General features: G+C 36.2%; 1 protein-coding gene across 2 annotated transcripts; it reads right to left on the reverse strand.

Moving 5' to 3' along the window:
* Positions 1 to 155: 155 nt before the first annotated feature.
* LOC128237442 (peptidyl-prolyl cis-trans isomerase-like 4) lies at positions 156 to 21,174 on the reverse strand. Of its 2 annotated transcripts, none has more exons than XM_052952987.1 (13): positions 21,066 to 21,174; positions 19,213 to 19,280; positions 18,850 to 18,914; positions 15,598 to 15,715; positions 14,837 to 14,979; positions 13,218 to 13,314; positions 11,034 to 11,150; positions 8,119 to 8,243; positions 7,919 to 7,985; positions 7,090 to 7,201; positions 3,148 to 3,241; positions 1,676 to 1,784; positions 156 to 491 (listed from the first exon to the last, which is right to left on the reverse strand). In XM_052952987.1, exons 1-13 carry the CDS (start codon positions 21,133 to 21,135, stop codon positions 285 to 287), a joined length of 1,392 nt encoding a protein of 463 aa, XP_052808947.1. In that variant the 5' UTR covers positions 21,136 to 21,174; the 3' UTR covers positions 156 to 284. The 2 variants fall into 2 exon arrangements, with proteins under 2 accessions (XP_052808947.1, XP_052808948.1); XM_052952988.1 differs by lacking the exon at positions 21,066 to 21,174 and adding an exon at positions 20,915 to 20,977.
* Positions 21,175 to 23,107: the final 1,933 nt, after the last annotated feature.

Raw genomic sequence — 23,107 nt, forward strand, 5'->3', positions numbered from 1 at the left:
ACTCAAACTATACAGCAATGTTTGATATTACAATATTATGATGGATGGATTACATCTATAAAGACTATAACATCTATTTTTTGAGGCATTTCAATGATGGCAGATGAGATACATCATGTCTAGGGTAAATGGAATGGAGGCAGTAAGATATTTTATTTTTTTTATATACAGATGCCATATGTACATATGTTTTACAAAACGTGATTGTTACATGAATATTTATGAGTGTCTTACATAACTTATGAAATATGGATACAATGTATGACAAGAATTGCTTGATCGCATCATCGACGATGCTTGTCTTTTGACACCTTTTCCCCTGACCTCCTCCTTCTAACTGGTGACCTTGAATGTGACCTTGACCTCTGCTTTCGATGTTTGACCTTTGACTTTCTCTCTGGTGAGCTGGAGACATCTCTGTGTTTCTTCTTGCTTAATGGTCTCTCTGGACTGCGTGAAACCCGTTTTTTGTGCTTCTTAGGTTTGGAAGCCTGTTGAAAATGAGAACAAATCCTCTCTCCTAATTTTGTGAAGGGTAATAGCTACATTGTTTTGTACTATGGTATTTTAAACTTATTTAACAAAAGACACCAGTTAAAAAATGAATACCATAATGATAGTTTATACTTCTAAGACCTTCAATAAACCATAGTTTTGTTTGAAAAAAAAACAGAACAATTATTACTCTTGTGTGGCAAAACAAAACTCAGAATATCAAAATGGAAGGTTTGGAAATTGAATCTTATTATAATAACAATCTCACAAGTCACTTTGTGATATTAAGCTACATAAACATCATAATGTAATGAAACATAAGTCATGATATGTTATAATATTATTGAGATTGGAAAGGCATTAAAAGCTGCACTCTCACAGATTGAACGTTTTTATTTTATTTATTTTTTTGTCTTGGAACGAGCCAATTTTTGCGAAAATCTATGGAAACAAGTTATTTAAGACTGCTGACAAAAAATTAGATCACAGATTTTTATATATAAGTTCAAAAAGTGATATTTTATGCATTTTTCTTAAACCGTTAGTAACCATAAAACATTTATTTTTGAACAGAAATATGAAAATCTACGATCTGATTTTTTGTCAGCAATCATATATCATTGGTTTGCAGATATTTACGCAAAAATTTGCTCTTTCAAAGACAAAAAAAAAAAAAATGGTATATCTGTGAGAGTGCAGCTTTAAGTGTCATAAAGATGAAAGGTGGTCCAAGTACCCTGAAGCGGATCAACATGGTACTGGTAGACGTTAATAGCAGAGCCTTTACCAATTTTATAAAAGCAAAATAAAGTTTAATTTTCCATTTTATTAAATTCTTTCAGTGAAATGTTATGATCCTTCATTACCAACTATTTTAAACTGACTGAATATTAGTACAAGAAAAGGGAAACGCATGTAGACAAAGCAGACAATGGTCCCCTTTTATTGAAAGACATTACACAATAATCTACAAGGTGTTCTTAAAGCTGCATAAAATCGGTCAAGGGAAATTGACAATTGTTCTCCCAATATTGAGGCATATATATTTAAGGAAGTCAAAAGTAATCTGCCTGGATAAAATTATAATTGGTTTCTACCAATTGCATTTTTGCTATAACTTAAGAAAGACTAATCTTCAGTTAAATAACCTATTGGATGTCTCTTGTATAAGACTCATTACCTTGTGTTGCTCCTCCTCACTGGAAGACTCACGGAGTTTGGCCTTCTTTTTCTTCTTCTTCTTGCTCTGTTGTACTGTCTCCCCCTCGTCAAACACAAGGTCATATCGCCTACACATTGGTTAAGGAAACACATTGAAAAATATATCAAAAATACCTAGTTTAGCATTGACATTGCGCTGTCTGGTACCTCGCTACTCTGCTGAGCTCTGCTTTATCAACTACTTATGTTGTGAGAATTGATTCAATGTTCTCACGGTGCAATTCTGTGGTCTGGTTGCTATGGTGGCGCCATGTTCTAGTGATGCCAACAATGACAGCTTGATTTATTTGAAGAGATCTATTTAAATTGCTGAGAGAACTATCACTGGAATTTGTTTTTTTCGACCAAAATTACAATCTCATAATAGGTACTATTCTCCTTTTATAACAAAACACGAGAAAATGCTAAAAGTTAAAACCAGGCTTACGAAACACACGATAACAAACATGTTGCCACATGTGACAGGTTCTAGTGGTATATACATGTACCTGTTTACAAAACATATCTTAACCCTTGGTAGATGTGCTAAATGGAATTTAAAGAAAAGATATTCTAAGTTTTATAATTATCAACTTGTAAAATGTCCAAAATAAATATGGGGAGGTTACTTCCCTTTACCCAGTGCAATGTCATGTACATTCATTTACATTTTGTCTTGATTGTGTTTAATTACACCAGTCGCCTTCTTCCATCATTTCTCTACAATACTTATTCCACTTGTATAAAGTGCATTGCATCATTACCATCCTAATCATTGGAACCCAACACCATAATCCATCTGAATATATTACAAGTGTTTGATATATCAAAATATCTGGTGGTTCTCCTGGATTCCTTCAGCTCTAGATAACCTGTATTACTGAAATAGAGCCCTAAACTCCACAGAAATACTTTAGTTTGCTGCCAAAGTAAGCTGTGTCTAAAACACGGCTTGTCTTCACATAGGACCAATTTCAAGAGAATGTATACGTAATATTGTGATATTATTGCGAGATCCTTCAAAATGCTACCTGAAGGTTGGCTCGTTTACTTATTCCACTGGTGACAAAGCTCTGACTCAACAATAGTGACATTTCCTGTGTGTTTCCTAGATATCCTGTAACCTCTAGTCATCCTAAGAATTGACTTTAATGTGATGCACTGGAAAATTACTGGAAAATGAAAAGAATCAAGTAATATTTACAGTTGCCTAGTCTCGACTTCTGTGAAGAGAGAACTTGACATTCATATTTCATGACATGCAAAGGGTAATTATATCATCAGTTGCAGAAGGTTTTCTAATTTTTAACTGATGAATAATTACTTAAAATGTACGGTACGTATCATTACACTAATGGAATATGCTCATGTGCCCTCCTGAGTTCATACAGCATAAACACAAGAACAAATGTGATAAATCCTTAAATGAACTCATCAAATAATCAAGGATACGAGTCCTTCCTGGAGTTGTCCTTGATTTTGTAGTTGGAGTAGAAGTCCCCATCATCCCCCTTTGGATTAAAACCCTTGGCATATTCTATCCTTCCTGGAGATAAATAATTTATTGTTATTCTGTAAACAAGCAGTTTGCATTTGATGCAAATAAAAACCAATTGTTTAAGAATGATTAATCTGTTCAACAGCTGAAACAAGAGGGCCATGATGGCCCTGTATCGCTCACCTGTAGCTTTGCTAAATAAAGTCCAAGTTTCATTAAGATTAGGCTAAAATTGTGATCTCTATTGTGTTCACAAGGTTTTTTTACTAATTGACCTAGTGACCTAGTTATTGACCGCGGATGGACCAATGTCGAACTTGACCTAGATGTTATAGAAATGATCATTCTGACCAAGTTGCATTAAGATTAGGCTAAAATTGTGACCTCTATTGTGTTCATAAGGTTTTTCTAATATCTGACCTAGTGACCTAGTGACCTAGTTATTGACCGCGGATGACCCAATATCGAACATGACCCAGATTTTATAGAGATGATCATTCTGACCAAGTTGCATTAACATTAGGCTAAAATTGTGACCTCTATTGTGTTCACAAGGTTTTTCTACTAATTGACCTAGTGACCTAGTTATTGACGGTAATTGACCCAATATCGAACTTGACCTAGATTTTATAGAGATGATCATTCTGACCAAGTAACATTAAGATTAGGCTTAAGTTGTGACCTCTGTTGTGTTCACAAGGTTTTTCTACTAATTGACCTAGTGACCTAGTTATTGACCGCGAATGACCCAATATCGAACTTGACCTATATTGTTCTAGAGATGATCATTCTAACCAAGTTGAATTGAGATAAGCCTAAAATTGTGACCTCTATTGTGTTCACAAGGTTTTTTTACTATCTGACCTAGTGACCTAGTTATTGACCGCGGATGACCCAATGTGGAACTTGACCTAGATTTTATAAAGATGATCAGTCTGACCAAGTTTCATAAAGATTAGGCTAAAATTGTGACCTCTATTGTGTTCATAAGGTTTTTCTAATATCTGACCTAGTGACCTAGTTATTGACGGTAAATGACCCAATATCGAACTTGACCTAGATTTTATAGAGATGATCATTCTGACCAAGTTACATTTAGATTAGGCTTAAGTTGTGACCTCTATTGTGTTCACAAGGTTTTTATACTAATTGACCTAGTGACCTAGTTATTGACCGCGAATGACCCAATATCGAACTTGACATATATTTTTCTAGATATGATCATTCTGACCAAGTTGAATTGAGTTAAGCCTAAAATTGTGACCTCTATTGTGTTCACAAGGTTTTTCTACTAATTGACCTAGTGACCTAGTTTTTGACCTGGGTTGACCCAATATGGAACTTGACCTAGCTTATGTTAAGATGATCATTCTGACCAAGTTTCATTAAGATAAGGCTAAAATTGTGACCTCTATTTTGTTCACAAGGTTTTTCTAATAATTGACCTAGTGACCTAGTTATTGACTGCGTATGACCCAATATCGAACTTGACCCAGATTTTATAGAGATGATCATTCTGACCAAGTTGCATTAAGATTAGCCTAAAATTGTGACCTCTATTGTGTTCACAAGGTTTTTGTACTAATTGACCTAGTGACCTAGTTATTGACCGCAGATGACCCAATATCGAACTTGACCTAGATTTTATAGAGATGATCATTCTGACCAAGTTGCATTGAGATTAGGCTAAAATTGTGACCTCTATTGTGTTCACAAGGTTTTTGTACTAATTGACCTAGTGACCTAGTTATTGACCGTGAATGACCCAATATCAAACTTGACCTACATTTTATAGCGATGATCATTCTGACCAAGTTGCATTGAGATTAGGCTAAAATTGTGACCTCTATTGTGTTCACAAGGTTTTTCTACTATCTGACCTAGTGACCTAGTTATTGACCGCGGATGACCCAATATCGAACTTGACCTAAATTTTATAGAGATGATCATTCTGACCAAGTTGCATTGAGATTAGGCTAAAATTGTGACCTCTAATGTGTTCACAAGGTATTTCTACTAATTGACCTACTGACCTAGTTTTTGACCCCAGATGACCCAATATCGAACTTAACCTAGATTTCATAGAGATGATCAGTCTGACCAAGTTTCATAAAGATTAGGTCAAAATTGTGACCTCTGTTGTGTTCACAAGGTTTTTCTAATAATTGACCTAGTGACCTAGTTATTGACTGCGGATGACCCAATATCGAACTTGACCTAGATTTTATAGAGATGATTATTCTGACCAACTTGCATTGAGATTAGGCTAAAATTGTGACCTCTATTGTGTTCACAAGGTTTTTGTACTAATTGACCTAGTGACCTAGTTGTTGACCGCGGATGACCCAATATCGAACTTGACCTACAGTTTATACAGATGATCATTCTGACCAAGTTGCATTGAGATTAGGCTAAAATTGTGACCTCTATTGTGTTCACAAGGTTTTTCTACTAATTGACCTAGTGACCTAGTTTTTGACCTGGGTTGACCCAATATGGAACTTGACCTAGCTTATGTTAAGATGATCATTCTGACCAAGTTTCATTAAGATAAGGCTAAAATTGTGACCTCTATTTTGTTCACAAGGTTTTTCTAATAATTGACCTAGTGACCTAGTTATTGACTGCGTATGACCCAATATCGAACTTGACCCAGATTTTATAGAGATGATCATTCTACCAAGTTGCATTAAGATTAGCCTAAAATTGTGACCTCTATTGTGTTCACAAGGTTTTTGTACTAATTGACCTAGTGACCTAGTTGTTGACCGCGGATGACCCAATATCGAACTTGACCTAGATTTTATAGAGATGATCATTCTGACCAAGTTGCATTGAGATTAGGCTAAAATTGTGACCTCTATTGTGTTCACAAGGTTTTTCTACTAATTGACCTAGTGACCTAATTATTGACCGCGGATGACCCAATATCGAACTTGACCTAGATTTTATAGAGATGACCATTCTGACCAAGTTGCATTGAGATTAGGCTAAAATTGTGACCTCTATTGTGTTCACAAGGTTTTTCTACTAATTGACCTAGTGACCTAGTTTTTGACCCCAGATGACCCAATATCGAACTTGACCTAGATTTTATAGAGATGATCAGTCTGACCAAGTTTCATAAAGATTAGGTCAAAATTGTGACCTCTATTGTGTTCACAAGCAATTGTGAACGGACGGACGGACGGACGGACGGACGGACGGACGACGGACGAAGAGTGATCACAAAAGCTCACCTTGTCACTACGTGACAGGTGAGCTAAAAACAACAACTTACATGTCTGTATTGCCTGAAAAATGTCATCTAAAAATGCCTGATACTTGATTTTAGACAGCATGACTTTGACACCTGCAATATCTCATTGTACAAATTACATATAAAGGTTTACATTACATGTATGTATCTTGACAAGCTTTTCCATGCGCCAAACAAGTTTGAAATAGATTCTCTCGAAAAAATCTAACATGAACTTTAAGAAAAGGCAAAATGACACATAATATGTATTTCTATACCAAGTGCATCATGCATGTATTAAAGGGATATTTCAACAAAATATATGGAATATTGGGTATTTTCTAAGATAGAAACCTGTATCTTCCTGCACTGAAAAAGTATGTCATGTTTTATTCAATCAGGTAGATTAATGTTTTGAAAGATCACCAACTGATGAAATGCCAAAAATAAATGAAAAAAATAAGATGTAATTACATTAAGAAAAGCCAGAAGTGACAATTCTGGCCTACTGCGTTACTTAAACTACAGAGTTACAGAGCAGACAGAAACTTGTTGACTGAAGGATGGACAGAGTTGAGCATACTTACACGCCGCAGCAATCTCAGACAGGTAGGAAACTTAGGATCAACACTGTTATGCTAATAAAATCCCCCCTCACCTTTTCCTTTCCATGTGATCTTGGAGACCGATTGGCTGAAGTCGACATGGATACGTCGGTCATCTATCAGTACATTGTCCATCTTGAAGTAGGCATTCTCACACGACTTCTCCTGCAAATGCACTGACAACTCATTATACATGTATTTCTTTGCAATATTTAAGAATTCATTATCTTTGTTTTTATATATATATATAAAACAAGAAGAGTTTATTTTACATATACATAAAGATGTAGAATCAGTTCCAGGATCATTATTGGTATGCAGTTGAATTTAAATAGCATGCATAAGTTTTTAACGTGGGAGTCAATCTGACATATGATAACACAATCATGCAATGCACACTTTTAATTTAAGTCAACACAAATGATTAAGGAAGGAAGTTGCGACGATAGATACAAAAAGGTACTGTAATATTAGTTATGATAAACTGCATGTAATAGTCATTGAAATAAGTCATTCAGAAGAACAAGCTTGAGTTCTTAAACTAGTGTTGGCATCAAAATCTTTCAACAAGCCCAGCTAAATGACTTCAAGAATTTGAGTAAGCCAGGAGAGCATTTTACCAGTGCAGGGATAAAATTACAAAGTATTTCTTAAAATTCCTAGCTTTATTTCACTTGACACCAGTAATACATCTTGCCCAGACACCAGAGCAAACAATGAAGACCTGTTACACTACCATTATTAATCATAGTTCAATGACACAAATTCATTCCCCTTTTATGAACTTCACAATACTTGTCATGTATTGCCATTACAATGCGAGATGTCTATTAAGTGCCTATGGTTTCTGGTGGAGTTCTTCCTCTAGGTAAACAAACTTACATCTTCAAACTCTATGAAGGCATACTGCAGGGATTCCTTTGTTTTATGGTCACGAATAACCTCACAACTGAAACAAGGATATTTGACCATGAATCCCTAGGCAACATTGTTAAGTATAAACTTAAGGCTATGATGTTACAAATTAGATATACTTATCATTTATCAAAGACCGTTTATATGTATAACACCACAAGACGCACCTCTTTATGGCTCCGAATCTTGAGAAGATGATCTCCAGGTCCTCATCGGTGGTGACAGGATTCAGCTTACACACAAACAACACATTCTCAGGCGGCGCACAATCTTCCTCTGGTAGATCTCCAACCTGGGAAATAAACGCAAGATTCAAGTTACGCCAAACTGATTATGAATTAACACAAGCTCTAAAGGGGTCTTTAAAGCAACAAACATATACACTGTAATCAGTTATGAACAGTACTAAGCTATGAAGGACATTGTATAGCAACAAACATACATACTGTATGCAATTACACAAGATACATAAGATATGAAGGACATTGTATAGCAACAAACATACATACTGTATGCAATTACACAAGATACATAAGATATGAAGGACATTGTATAGCAACAAACATACATACTGTATGCAATTACACAAGATACATAAGATATGAAGGACATTGTATAGCAACAAACATACATACTGTATGCAATTACACAAGATACATAAGATTTGAAGGACATTGTATAGCAACAAACATACATACTGTATGCAATTACACAAGATACATAAGATATGAAGGACATTGTATAGCAACAAACATACATACTGTATGCAATTACACAAGATACATAATATATGAAGGACATTGTATAGCAACAAACATACATACTGTATGCAGTTACACAAGATACATAAGATATGAAGGACATTGTATAGCAACAAACATACATACTGTATGCAATTACACAAGATATGAAGGACATTGTATAGCAACAAACATACATACTGTATGCAATTACACAAGATACATAAGATATGAAGGACATTGTATAGCAACAAACATACATACTGTATGCAATTACACAAGATACATAAGATTTGAAGGACATTGTATAGCAACAAACATACATACTGTATGCAATTACACAAGATACATAAGATATGAAGGACATTGTATAGCAACAAACATACATACTGTATGCAATTACACAAGATACATAAGATATGAAGGACATTGTATAGCAACAAACATACATACTGTATGCAATTACACAAGATACATAAGATTTGAAGGACATTGTATAGCAACAAACATACATACTGTATGCAATTACACAAGATACATAAGATATGAAGGACATTGTATAGCAACAAACATACATACTGTATGCAATTACACAAGATACATAATATATGAAGGACATTGTATAGCAACAAACATACATACTGTATGCAGTTACACAAGATACATAAGATATGAAGGACATTGTATAGCAACAAACATACATACTGTATGCAATTACACAAGATACATAAGATATGAAGGACATTGTATAGCAACAAACATACATACTGTATGCAATTACACAAGATATGAAGGACATTGTATAGCAACAAACATACATACTGTATGCAATTACACAAGATACATAAGATATAAAGGACATGGTATAGCAACAAACATATATACTGTATGCAGTTACACAAGATACTTAACTATGAAGAACGTAAATCAAACAAGAGGCCCAAAAGGGCCTATGCTCTACTGGCATGGCTTTTGTGGTCATATCAATCCAGAGCATGTATGTATGGGTAAAAGGCAACAGACATATAGTTTATGTTTTGTGTTTGGGTTACCTGAAAATGTAGCACGTTCAACATCTGAGCCCAGAAAGTATTGTAAGCAGATTAGTTGCATGAACTATTTTAATATGTGCCAAGTAAAAGTCATCTGACAAAAAAAAATGCTTTCAAAACTGTACTCATAGTAAAATTTTCTGTAGTTTTAAAAGTTAAAAAAAGTTGGTCAAAAGGTCAAAGTCAAGGGCATCCTAGGACAACATTGATCAATTTGAACAAACATTCACAATCAATTGTGCTGAGATGGATGCACAAACACACAAAAAGATTTTCAAACCTTTCCAGATTTATGTTTACCAAACCTGTGAACCCTGGGTGTGGCCAGTAATGACACCAGGTGCATAACTTAAACATTCACAACCAATTTTGTTAAGATGAATGCGCAAACTACAGAACTTAAAGCTAAAAAATGGCCTTTGGGCTTTCAACAAGAACAAGGCAGAGTAATTCACAAAATCAACTGCAGAAGCAAAAAGCAAATTTTCTCTCAAAATCCTAGACTTGCAAATTGTCTCCCTTAACTCTAGACTTGAATTAACATATACAAGTAAACTTGGCTAAAAATAGAATTCGCTCATGCAGACCTGGCTAAAAATAGAAAGCATTTCTTTAAAACTTTCATGGCCCATAATCTAGGCATTCATGGGCGGATCTTGCTGGTTTTCGAAAGGAACCAAGCTTTAATGGATATCTAGATACTGTACAAGTTTCATCGAGATATAATCAAAACTGAAGACTGTATCGTGTTCACAACCAATTGTTTACACAATAGCATTTTTTATACTATCAAGGGCCATAATCTAGGCATGCATGGGCGGATCTGGCTGGTTTTCGAAAGGAACCGAGCTCTAATGGATATCTAGATACTGTACAAGTTTCATCGAGATACAATCAAAACTGAAGACTGTATCGTGTTCACAAGCAATTGTTTACAGACGCACGGACGCACGGATGCACATACTACGTACACATTACCATCGCATAAGCTCTTCTGGCCTTTGGCCAGTAGAGCTAAAAACATAAACTACTCAAATTTTGCTCAGGATCACCTAAATCTACTATTAAAATATCCTCACAAGGCATTGAATTTTCAAAGAACTTATTGGTTAATGATACCGATACATGACATAACCAGAAGCTATGCCATATGTGGCCATTATTTGGTAATGCCAAAGACCACAACCCAAGTATGACATACAACAATATCACGCCAGCCAATGTCACAATCATAAAACATATCTGAGAGAACTGCACAAACTACAGAAATATGCTTAAACTATTTATTACCATGGTGAGAATCTGTGCGTTGGCACGGGCCTCCCGTTCCTCCATGATCTCCTGAACCTCAACCTCTGTTTTACCTTCAAACTCATCTATGTCCTCATCCATACCAATACGGCCACTCTGAATCAGGAAATTTTCAAAAATATAATTACAATAATAAACATATTTGATCAGAACAGCAAATATGTACGGTACACACTAATTATAAAAAAGAACATTTGATATTTGAAAATAAGATTGTACCCTTTCGCCTGTCAAGAGCCCATGTTAAAGTGAAAATGACTGCATTTTGTTACACAACAATAAAAAGGGGTCATGTACGGACAATGATCAGTGTGCATATGAAGTTTGAAGACTATACATTAAGAATTTTAAGATATATTTAGAAAGTTATTGATTGGCAAACAAACGTGCTTGTAGTTAAGGAAACCTTGATCTTTGACCCCCCATAATAACATTGGTTATCTATTGACCTTCTCCAATTTGCATAGCAAGTTTGAAGAGTCTACACCAAATTGATTTGAAATGAAAGTGACCATAAGATACCTATTAAAGATGACTTTGTCCTTTGACCATGGCCAATGAGCTTACCAAGTTTGTTGTCTCTTCATCAAGGTGTTCAAAAGTAATTGACAAATGTGAATAATTATTTGATAATTGTGTTTTGTTCTATTATTCACAGGATTGAAAATGTTCTGGCAAAAAGATATAAAATGTAGGGTGCGTAGGGTTTCAAATATAATCTTTTTGAAAAAGGTCAGAGATTTTTATTTTCACCTGTTTTAAAGGTAAAATGGAATACACCTTTTATGCCCAATGATTTTGTTATCACTTGCATTAGAGATTTAACAATTTTTGTCAAAAATTGGTTGTCTGCCTCAGAAGAACAGGATAATCATTTCTGATTTTTAATAATGGATTATTGGTTTCGGTATAAGACAGCTTATCAACTTGTTAACCCGTAATATTGCAATGAACGGTTCTCTTTTGAACCTTGTTGAGCGTTAATCTTACCAATTATCACAAGATCATGCATTTAACCAAATGTTTTCTATAATATAGCAGTGTTCTGCCAAGGATTGAAAAAGATGGGGCCGAATGGCCCAGCAGTCATGAAAATTAGGGGCCATTTTCAAAAGTGAAGGGCCATGACCTTTTCCAGGGGAAAAATGAAAACTTTTAAATGAAAGTGTTTTATTTAACCATTATATACATGGTGTAACATCCACATGACATCAGTATTCTCAAATATTGGACAGATTGATTTAACATTTAGAAAAAAAAACTATAAACATGGCACAAAAGAGACACAATGATATATGTTAAGAACAGTTTTACATGTCAATGTGTTACTTTATCAGGGATGTGATTGACCTGGCAGCTGGAGGGCACTTTTGGGGTCAAAAGCACACTGCCGTAGAAGAAAGACTGGCCCAAAAGCACACTAGTAACTTTTTGAATCAGCTAAAAAAACAAACCTTTTTATTTATTTACTTTTTTTTTTTTTTGGGGGGGGGGGTCCTTTGGGCCATTAGATCCGCGGACAAATCACATCCCTAAATTATAACCCTCCCCAGCCAGGAACATTTTCCTCTGTTTTGCATTCCTCTAATGCACCAGGGCCTCATTGAAATTGAATTTGTTTATATCTCCCCCATCTAATTTGAGTTGTTTTCTTCTTCTCAGCCATGATAATAACATTGAATTTGGTAAAAAAAATATACTACCCCTCGCGGTTGGATAGTTACACGTATAAGGACCAATGAAAATCGTTGTTTTATTGAATGAATGCTATGCTGTAAAAGTTCTGAAAAAGAAATCGATTAAGTCAAAACGGCTTTTAAAAAAAAAAATCCATTAAGTCAAAACGGCTTTTCGAAAAACGGGCGCGCCGATCGGCCCGTCTACAGGTATTTCGTTGCGCCATCCCGATTTTTTCCGCGCCAATGGCGCAAGGGCGCGTCCTTGGCAGAACACTGATATAGTAAAAGTTTGAATGCACTTGTTCTTCCATGAGTCAGTTTTGATTATGAAATTGATCGAAATGACCTCTCTAATGATTTGCAACAATCAACTATGTTTTTTTGTCAGATTTCAATTCCTAGCTAGCATTTTACTAAATTTGGACTACTTTATAAAGCTCCGATAATGTAAGTGAAAAGATTGATGTAATGGCAGACATCTTACATCTAGCTGTTCTTTTGTTGGTTCAGGTGATCTGTCTGGAATCTCCAAGCCAGGTGGGTCATCATACGGGTCATCAAGGATTATAGTGTGCAGGATCCTGAAAGATTGAACATTGCATTGTAAACTTATTAAACAACAACTCAGTGCATGGACACTGCACGGCAATGCTTGCTGGACAGAATCAAAACAGCTCCCTCATACAAGAAATAAACAAAACATAGAAGTAATAAATATTTCTTCTCTCCTACTGTAACATACTATAATAGCATATAAGATTTTTTTCCTTTGAACCATGATGACAAACAACAATGATATGAGGATATTACATGTAGCTTGTATTTTCACCATCAAATATCAAAGAGATATACCATTACAATTATGATTGAATTTATGTCTTTTTCATGTGTTCATGTATTTACATGTATTTACTTCAGACTAAAAACACCTGATAATGCTTGTGAGGATGAGTTGGCCAAGAGGTATATGAGTCTGCCTGTATATGAGTCAGCCTGTATATGAGTCTGCCTGTATATGAGTCTGCCTGTATATGAGTCTGCCTGTTTATGTATATGAGTCTGCCTATATATGAGTCTGCCTGTTTATGTATATGAGTCTGCCTGTTTATGTATATGAGTCTGCATGTATATGAGTCTGCCTGTATATGAGTCTGCCTGTATATGAGTCTGCCTGTATATGAGTCTGCCTGTTTATGTATATGAGTCTGCCTGTTTATGTATATGAGTCTGCCTGTATATGAGTCTGCCTGTATATGAGTCTGCCTGTATATGAGTCTGCCTGTTTATGTATATGAGTCTGCCTGTATATGAGTCTGCCTGTTTATGTATATGAGTCTGCCTGTTTATGTATATGAGTCTGCCTGTATATGAGTCTGCCTGTATATGAGTCTGCCTGTATATGAGTCTGCCTGTTTATGTATATGAGTCTGCCTCTATATGAGTCTGCCTGTATATGAGTCTGCCTGTATATGAGTCTGCCTGTATATGAGTCTGCCTGTATATGAGTCTGCCTGTATATGAGTCTGCCTGTATATGAGTCTGCCTGTATATGAGTCTGCCTGTTTATGTATATGAGTCTGCCTGTATATGAGTCTGCCTGTTTATGTATATGAGTCTGCCTGTTTATGTATATGAGTCTGTCTGTATATGAGTCTGCCTGTATATGAGTCTGCCTGTATATGAGTCAGTCTGTATATGAGTCTGCCTGTATATGAGTCTGCCTGTATATGAGTCTGCCTGTTTATGTATATGAGTCTGCCTGTATATGAGTCTGCCTGTTTATGTATATGAGTCTGTCTGTATATGAGTCTGCCTGTATATGAGTCTGCCTGTATATGAGTCTGCCTGTTTATGTATATGAGTCTGCCTGTATATGAGTCTGCCTGTAAATGAGTCTGCCTGTATATGAGTCTACCTGTATATGAGTCAGTCTGTCACCCAAAAGGCCCAAGGCTCAATCTCTATCACAGGCACTCCTAAACTCTCAAAACAGGCACCATGAAGACTAGTTTCTACCCAAGAAACAGACTCAAACGGGATTCATATCAGTCTACAGCTGTCTTTGTGATCAACCTAACAAAATCAAGTATAAACTGTTACTACCTGATATCTTTGTACGGCCTGTGGTCCTTATCACAGAATGACTCGTTGACCTTGGCGAGGACATCGTCTCCCTCAGCAACCTCACCAAAAACTGTGTGCTTTCCATCCAGGTAGTCCAGACCGGCACCAAGTGTGATGAAAAACTAGCAGGCAAATGCAATTATAATTATTTCTTTCGATACCGATATTATTACAGTCATTGATTTTTATTTGATTTGTGTTCCAGGTGTGGGATTCAATACAGTTACAGTTGTGGATTCAATAAAGTTACAGTTGTGGATTCAATACAGTTACAGTTGTGGATTTAATACTGTTACAGTTGTGGATTTAATACTGTTACAGTTGTGGATTTAATACTGTAACAGTTGTGGATTAAATACTGTAACAGTTGTGGATTCAACACTATTACAGTCATGGATTCAACTGTTAAGGTTGTGGAATCAATAATGTTTACAATTTTTGATTCAATAATGCCATATTTTTTTAATTTTAAACTGGTTTCTGTATTGTTACTACAAACTCTAAATCTTAACTCCTTTGTCAATTGTGAGTTGGATTATTTATGATTATTGTTAGCTATGAAGTATTACCATAATACTTGACTTAATATCAACAAAACAACACCAACAACAACATGTAATGAGCCAAATAAGAAAATACACTTTTAAAAACAAAACAAAACTCAGTCATTCTTTGGTTACATGGCAATGTTTAAAGGTAGAATAGATCTAAGTGAAAGACTGAATAAAAACAATGCTAACCTGAGATCCATGCATGTGTCCACCATTATTTACCATGGAAACAGTTCCGATGGTCTTGTGTTTCATCCTGGGGACATTCTCCATGTCAAAATACTTGGCCTGCTCTCCATACAGAAGACTGCAACCAGGATTATATAACAACATCAAACAGGATTATATAACAACATCAACCATGATTATATAACTACAGCAACCATGATAAAATAATTACTGCATCCATGATCATATAACTACAGCAACCACTATTAAAAAACTACAGCAACCATGATAACATAACTATAGCATCCATGATTATATAACTACAGTAACCATGATTACATAACTTCAGCATCCATAATTATTTAACTACAGCATCCATGACTACAGCAACTGACACATAGTGGGATTTCCTGTCAAAGATAAACCAAGCAATAAAAAAATGTGTCTTACCCATATATGGACTCCCAACACTTTCCAGTGCCAGTGGGATCGCCTGTCTGAGATAAACCATGCAATACAAAGATGCTTCTTACCCGTATATAGACTCCCCACCCTTTCTCTACCAGTGGGATCGCCTGTCTGAGATAAACCATGCAATACAAAGATGTGACTTACCCGTATATAGACTCCCCACCCTTTCTCTACCAGTGGGATCGCCTGTCTGAGATAAACCATGCAATACAAAGATGTGACTTACCCGTATATAGACTCCCCACCCTTTCTCTACCAGTGGGATCGCCTGTCGGAGATAAACCATGCAATACAAAGATGCTTCTTACCCGTATATAGACTCCCCACCCTTTCTCTACCAGTGGGATCGCCTGTCGGAGATAAACCATGCAATACAAAGATGTGACTTACCCGTATATAGACTCCCCACCCTTTCTCTACCAGTGGGATCGCCTCTCGGAGATAAACCATGCAATACAAAGATGTGACTTACCCGTATATAGACTCCCCACCCTTTCTCTACCAGTGGGATCGCCTGTCTGAGATAAACCATGCAATACAAAGATGTGACTTACCCGTATATAGACTCCCCACCCTTTCTCTACCAGTGGGATCGCCTGTCGGAGATAAACCATGCAATACAAAGATGTGACTTACCCGTATATAGACTCCCCACCCTTTCTCTACCAGTGGGATCGCCTCTCGGAGATAAACCATGCAATACAAAGATGTGACTTACCCGTATATAGACTCCCCACCCTTTCTCTACCAGTGGGATCGCCTGTCGGATATAAACCATGCAATACAAAGATGCTTCTTACCCGTATATAGACTCCCCACCCTTTCTCTACCAGTGGGATCGCCTGTCGGAGATAAACCATGCAATACAAAGATGTGACTTACCCGTATATAGACTCCCCACCCTTTCTCTACCAGTGGGATGGCCTGTCTGAGATAAACCATGCAATACAACAGTGATTTTTATATAAATTTTCAAAACCACCTGTGGCTTTATTATTGGGAAAATAAGCGCGTTAATTCCCCAAATTGGGAAAATACAATGAACATTAAAATGGTCATTTCAAATAACCAGTAACAAAGACACCTATTAAAACTGTTTCAACTCTCTTTATTGACAGTTACTATCATCAAAACATGTAAAACATGATTTTTGTGCCAAATGATCCCTAAGCATTATCACTTTCTCACCAAACAAATTGCAATTTCAGCTCTCTGGTCTATTAGTCTATTCCTGGTCTTATGTTTATTAAATGCAAGTTCTTAAAAAAACACAATAAACAAAGTTACACTGAAATCATACATAAGTAACAAAAAACCATTGTACTTTTACAATCTCTTAAATTGCAGTCACTACCATAAAACCATGAGCTACTCATCTTTATGATGAAACTTTTAAGTTGAATGTTAAATTTTGCTATAGGGTAATGCTTTCACGTATGGTAATTGTTTGCCGGAAAGTTGTAGTCAAAACGTCGAAAATCGTTAACAAATTGATCAGTGTTATTAGACGAATTACCTGCATCTCGGTGATGATGATCAGAAAAGGTTTATTTCCCGGGACCTATCCCGGATCGAACCGGTTCCTGCTATTATTGCGCGTTCTCATCGTGTTTAAATTGCATTGTTTTACGAAATAAAAACAAAAAGCTCAACTAATATTTGTATTTTTTTTTCATTTCTGAGGGGAATTGATTACCTTTTTTGGGGAAAATATGACTATTTTTTGGGAAAATTGGACGATTTTCGGCGAGGGGAAACAGCCGTTATTCGGCGGTAAATTTCACGAAAAAAAAATCACTGTACAAAGATGCTTCTTACCCGTATATAGACTCCCCACCCTTTCTCTACCAGTGGGATCGCCTGTCTGAGATAAACCATGCAATACAAAGATGCTTCTTACCCGTATATAGACTCCCCACCCTTTCTCTACCAGTGGGTTCGCCTGTCGGAGATAAACCATGCAATACAAAGATGCTTCTTACCCGTATATAGACTCCCCACCCTTTCTCTACCAGTGGGATCGCCTGTCGGAGATAAACCATGCAATACAAAGATGCTTCTTACCCGTATATAGACTCCCCACCCTTTCTCTACCAGTGGGATCGCCTGTCGGATATAAACCATGCAATACAAAGATGTGACTTACCCGTATATGGACTCCCCACCCTTTCTCTACCAGTGGGATCGCCTGTCGGATATAAACCATGCAATACAAAGATGTGACTTACCCGTATATAGACTCCCCACCCTTTCTCTACCAGTGGGATCGCCTGTCTGAGATAAACCATGCAATACAAAGATGCTTCTTACCCGTATATAGACTCCCCACCCTTTCTCTACCAGTGGGATCGCCTGTCGGAGATAAACCATGCAATACAAAGATATGACTTACCCGTATATAGACTCCCCACCCTTTCTCTACCAGTGGGATCGCCTGTCGGAGATAAACCATGCAATACAAAGATGCTTCTTACCCGTATATAGACTCCCCACCCTTTCTCTACCAGTGGGATCGCCTGTCGGATATAAACCATGCAATACAAAGATGTGACTTACCCGTATATGGACTCCCCACCCTTTCTCTACCAGTGGGATCGCCTGTCGGATATAAACCATGCAATACAAAGATGTGACTTACCCGTATATAGACTCCCCACCCTTTCTCTACCAGTGGGATCGCCTGTCTGAGATAAACCATGCAATACAAAGATGTGACTTACCCGTATATAGACTCCCCACCCTTTCTCTACCAGTGGGATCGCCTGTCTGAGATAAACCATGCAATACAAAGATGTGACTTACCCGTATATGGACTCCCCACCCTTTCCAGTGCCAGTGGGATCGCCTGTCTGAGCTACCAGGTTCCGCTAAAATATGCAAATAATGACTTTATATGTATAAATAACAGTTAGAACTTTCTCATTTTCAAACCTCGAAATAGTTACTTTAGGCTAAAAAAACAAGGAAGTAGAGGTATACATTTGTAAAATTTACATGTAAATTACTTAAAAATGATGCACATATTAAGGGAAAATTTGTCCTCAGAGAAAAAAACAATGAGTATAAGACTATATACATTGATGATGAGCATCAAAATGAATCACAATGGTTTCTAGTAAGCAAGTAAATAGAAAATACACCTGTATCATATAATAAGCACCACACCTGAACTGAATGGAAGAGGCAGAAGTTGTAGTATTTTATCTTGCACAACTTCAGGAAATTTTTGCAACCTGCAATGCATGAAAGAAACAAATTTGTAGGCAACATTCAAATACACATTGACAGACTTTGCTAAGAGCTTAACCAGACTGAAAACTCATTTTTCATACTTTTAGTTCTTTGAGATGAACTGGCAAAATATTAGTTGTACTTTCTCAAATTGTGGATACTTAAGGTGGGATCTGGGACGAACATGTTATAAAGAAACAGGTGCTAAAAGTTTAGTATATACAATAATTATCGGCATACATGATACAGTACATAGGGAGAAAATTCCACTTACACAAGTGGAGTTTCTTCACATATACTGTATCATGTTGGACATTCTAAAATGAAGCATGCCGTGCAGGCTCTTTTTTAATGATGTTTAGTCCAGGGATTTTAGAGTGACCATGTATCATGTTAGTCCAAATAAACAGACACTTAAGAGTCTTTGACGATTTTTGATTTGGCGACTCTACGCGTCCATAACCCACTTGTTGTTTTCCTAGTCCAAATAATTGTACGTTGACGGATTTTTTTTAGATTTTTGATATGGCAAATCCTTCACGTACAAATTGTTTAGTATCAAAAGTGGGAAGTTGTTCCGATCAGGATTCCGGGTTAAAGCATATAGCGTCAATAAAATATCATAAAAACAAGAAATATTACCAGATAATGTTACTTTATATTAGTTTCGTACACAAAAAAATAAATATCCAACTTATAATTATGAGTTTGACAGCTTTTTTTCATTTCATTCTGTCAAAACATAACGATATATACATGAAGGGCACCTGCAAGGCTTTAGGGCACAGTTTTAAATTGCTCGGGACATTTTGGCCATGGCCGAGTTGTTACGATTGTATAACGAGGTCTATCTCGAAGCTTTGTCGGAGGAGGCCGAGCTATTACGATTGTATCGAGTTGTTCCCCTTCGCATAATTGTTGTCTGTGTCAGTCAACTTTTGTTTTATTGGAAAGGTAAACAACTTGTTTTAATGCACTAAATGCTTATTTAGTGCAAAATAACATTTCACTTACATGGTAAAATATGAATATAACTCTTTATGATCAATTTCAACCATAAAATACTTCACTTAAAACAATTTCAATATTTTTAAAACACCCCCGTTTTTTGCACATTCCCGTTTAGACGTTAGGGATTGGAAGAATCCCGTATAACACGTCTATTATTTTAGACTAGTTGTTTTCCTAGCTAAGAATGACAGATCCCAGCGGAAAGATAATGGGCACCTGCTAGATGGTTTCAAAATGGGGATGCTTTATTGACAGAAGTCGATCTAAATTAAACTAATTATTTCTATTTTTCATAAAACACTGAAGTGTAATAAGTAAAAGGTATTGGCTAAAATAATTAAAGTGTAACTTTTGTGTTTTAATTTAACAGTGAAGTGTCAAGTATTGTGGAGTAATAGTTGAAGAATATATTTTACATTGGTACTGCTCAGTTGACTTGCGGCGTTGAGGGAACAAAATGAATATCCAAATGCTAAAAAAGGTCCCTATACAGTATACGCGCATTATTGTGGCTAGTATCATGTATGCCGATAATAGTACGGGTCGTGAAAATCTAGAAATCTGTGTTTATTTCGGTCAATCATTATAATTAATGGGGAATTTACTTGGTTGTCTCTAAACTTACACAAAATAATACAGTCAGAAAGCATCCGAAACTAATATAATATCCAAAAGTATGTACACTTCAAATGGAAATCGTAACAGTAGTATTGCAGGTTTAAATTAGATGAACTTTAGTGAAAAATAAAGTAATACGACATTTAGAAATTTAGTACATTTTGGTCGTTCATCAGTCCATAAATCAATTGTAATATTTCCGAGCGAAGTTTCAACAAGAACCGACATTTTAAGTGCGTTTATTATTTCCCTTTCATTGCAGTCAATAGTTTCCTGAAGAGTTGCAGACAACACTTGGATGTGTTGCACCTCTACAAACTCCACGCAGCGGCCACATGTTTATGGCTACACATTTTTGTCACAATTGTGGATGTGCCAATAGCGTATCAATATACATATACTAGTATACCTAGTCATTCTAAAATGCCGTCCAGGCTTTTTTTAATGATGGTTAGTCCAGGCTAACTATCATTAAAAAAGCCTGAATGGCATTTTAGAATGACTACTAGTAAACCTCGATATTTCAACAGCGTATCGCGATAAATCACGATATTTCAAAAGCGTATCGCGTATTTTAGTATACGATCGCAAAATATTTCACTTCATGAACACCAAAAGTAAATATTTAACTCTTTTGAAACGTTAAAAAAACATTTTTATTTCACGGATAAATCTCTATAAACCGCCGGACAGCATATAATAAATACTGTACGATACTTCAACAGCGTAACGACTATCGCGAAACATTACGATATTTCAACAGCGTATCGACTATCGCGAAACATTACGATATTTCAACAGCCTTTCGCGAAATAGTACTATATCTCTACAGCATATCGCAAAATGATACTATATTTCTTCAGCGTATCGCAGCGCACGTTACACTATATGGTTCCAAAATAAAAGTTTATCACATGCTTACCCTTGTTTTCCGTGTAATATACCCATTACAAATATTTTTATCTTACACCTGTGTAAGATAACATATCAAAGATTTCTATTGGCTGTACTAATCACACGCGGCCTAGATATCCCTCCGCATCGTTTGTAAACAAAATGGTTTTAACGCCAACAAATACTAACCTCAATAATGAAGCGGTAGGACTTCCGGGAGACAAATGGCTTACGAATCATAGTGCCAGAAAGCATCTTGTTCGAAAACTTTCTGATAACAATGTTCCGCCAACCAGATAATGCAAATTACTAGTCACAGAAATATCCAGTCAGTCAACAAATACAGCCACATTAGTGACAAACAACACGAGAACATTTCAAACATCTCCATCTTAACAGGCAATATGCGACCAATGCCATAAAAGTTGCTTGCCAGTTTAATCAGCTGTCGGTTACCAAAACACAAATACGAATTCCGCAGCACAGGTTTCTCATCACACGTACGTCCCAAGACGGTAAGAACAGCTTGTTCTCTGGAAACATTCTTGATGGAACTTTTTCAACATCAACATCCATGCAGTGCAGAGTAAGGCTTCGTCGTAATCATCTGCATGTTGTGAAAATCCATGTCCACTAAGAAAACGCTTTAAAGTCATCGTAGAAAGCGACAGCGAATAACTTTTAAATCCGTGCACACAGTAAAACTTGACAGACGATGTAGGTCACATAAACCGCGTAAAAGCATGTACTCTCAGTTGACGTCATCAAGTTGTGTACTTATTGTGTTTTAATGGTTAAAATTGTTCGTTATTCATGTTGTTCGATATTTTACTACACATGTTTATACTTGTGACTTGTTCAGCGCTTTATCAGAATTAAAACTTGATAACTGCTAGCTGTTTTTGTCATTTTCATTTGGAACTATTTATATGGCGCATCGTTGACATTCCACTCAGTGTACTTTGGGTGTCAAACAATGGGTTTAGAAAGTGGAACGTGGAACTAAATTGGTAATAAAACACCGTTTTAAGCATGTGATAAAAAAGATCTGACACTCGTTGTCATTTTATACAAGATATTTATTAAACTCGTCCATGAAAGTTGTCAGTAAGCTCGCCAGAGGCTCGCTTACTAACAAATTGCATGAACTCGTTAATAAGATCTTGTATTAAATGACAACTCGTGTCAGATCCTATATTTATCTATATTTAGCAGAGTTAAGCTAGATGTTAAGACGAAATTATTACTGTTTGATTCTTTAGTTGTGCCTATTTTCGCGTATGGTTGTGAAGTTTGGGGAATCTAT

This window comes from Mya arenaria, chromosome 6 (assembly GCF_026914265.1).
Source record: "Mya arenaria isolate MELC-2E11 chromosome 6, ASM2691426v1".
Classification (NCBI taxonomy): Eukaryota; Metazoa; Mollusca; class Bivalvia; order Myida; family Myidae; genus Mya; species Mya arenaria.

What these genes read in the sequence shown, in the direction of transcription:
- LOC128237442 (XM_052952987.1), bottom strand. Translation starts at nt 21,135, where the DNA reads ATGTCGGTTCTTGTTGAAACTTCGCTCGGAAATATTACAATTGATTTA. An exon ending in AGGCCGTACAAAGATATCAG is followed by an intron (nt 13,315 to 14,836) that starts GTAGTAACAGTT and finishes TCAATCTTTCAG; the next exon opens with GATCCTGCACACTATAATCC. An exon ending in GATCACATGGAAAGGAAAAG is followed by an intron (nt 3,242 to 7,089) that starts GTGAGGGGGGAT and finishes ATTTATCTCCAG; the next exon opens with GAAGGATAGAATATGCCAAG.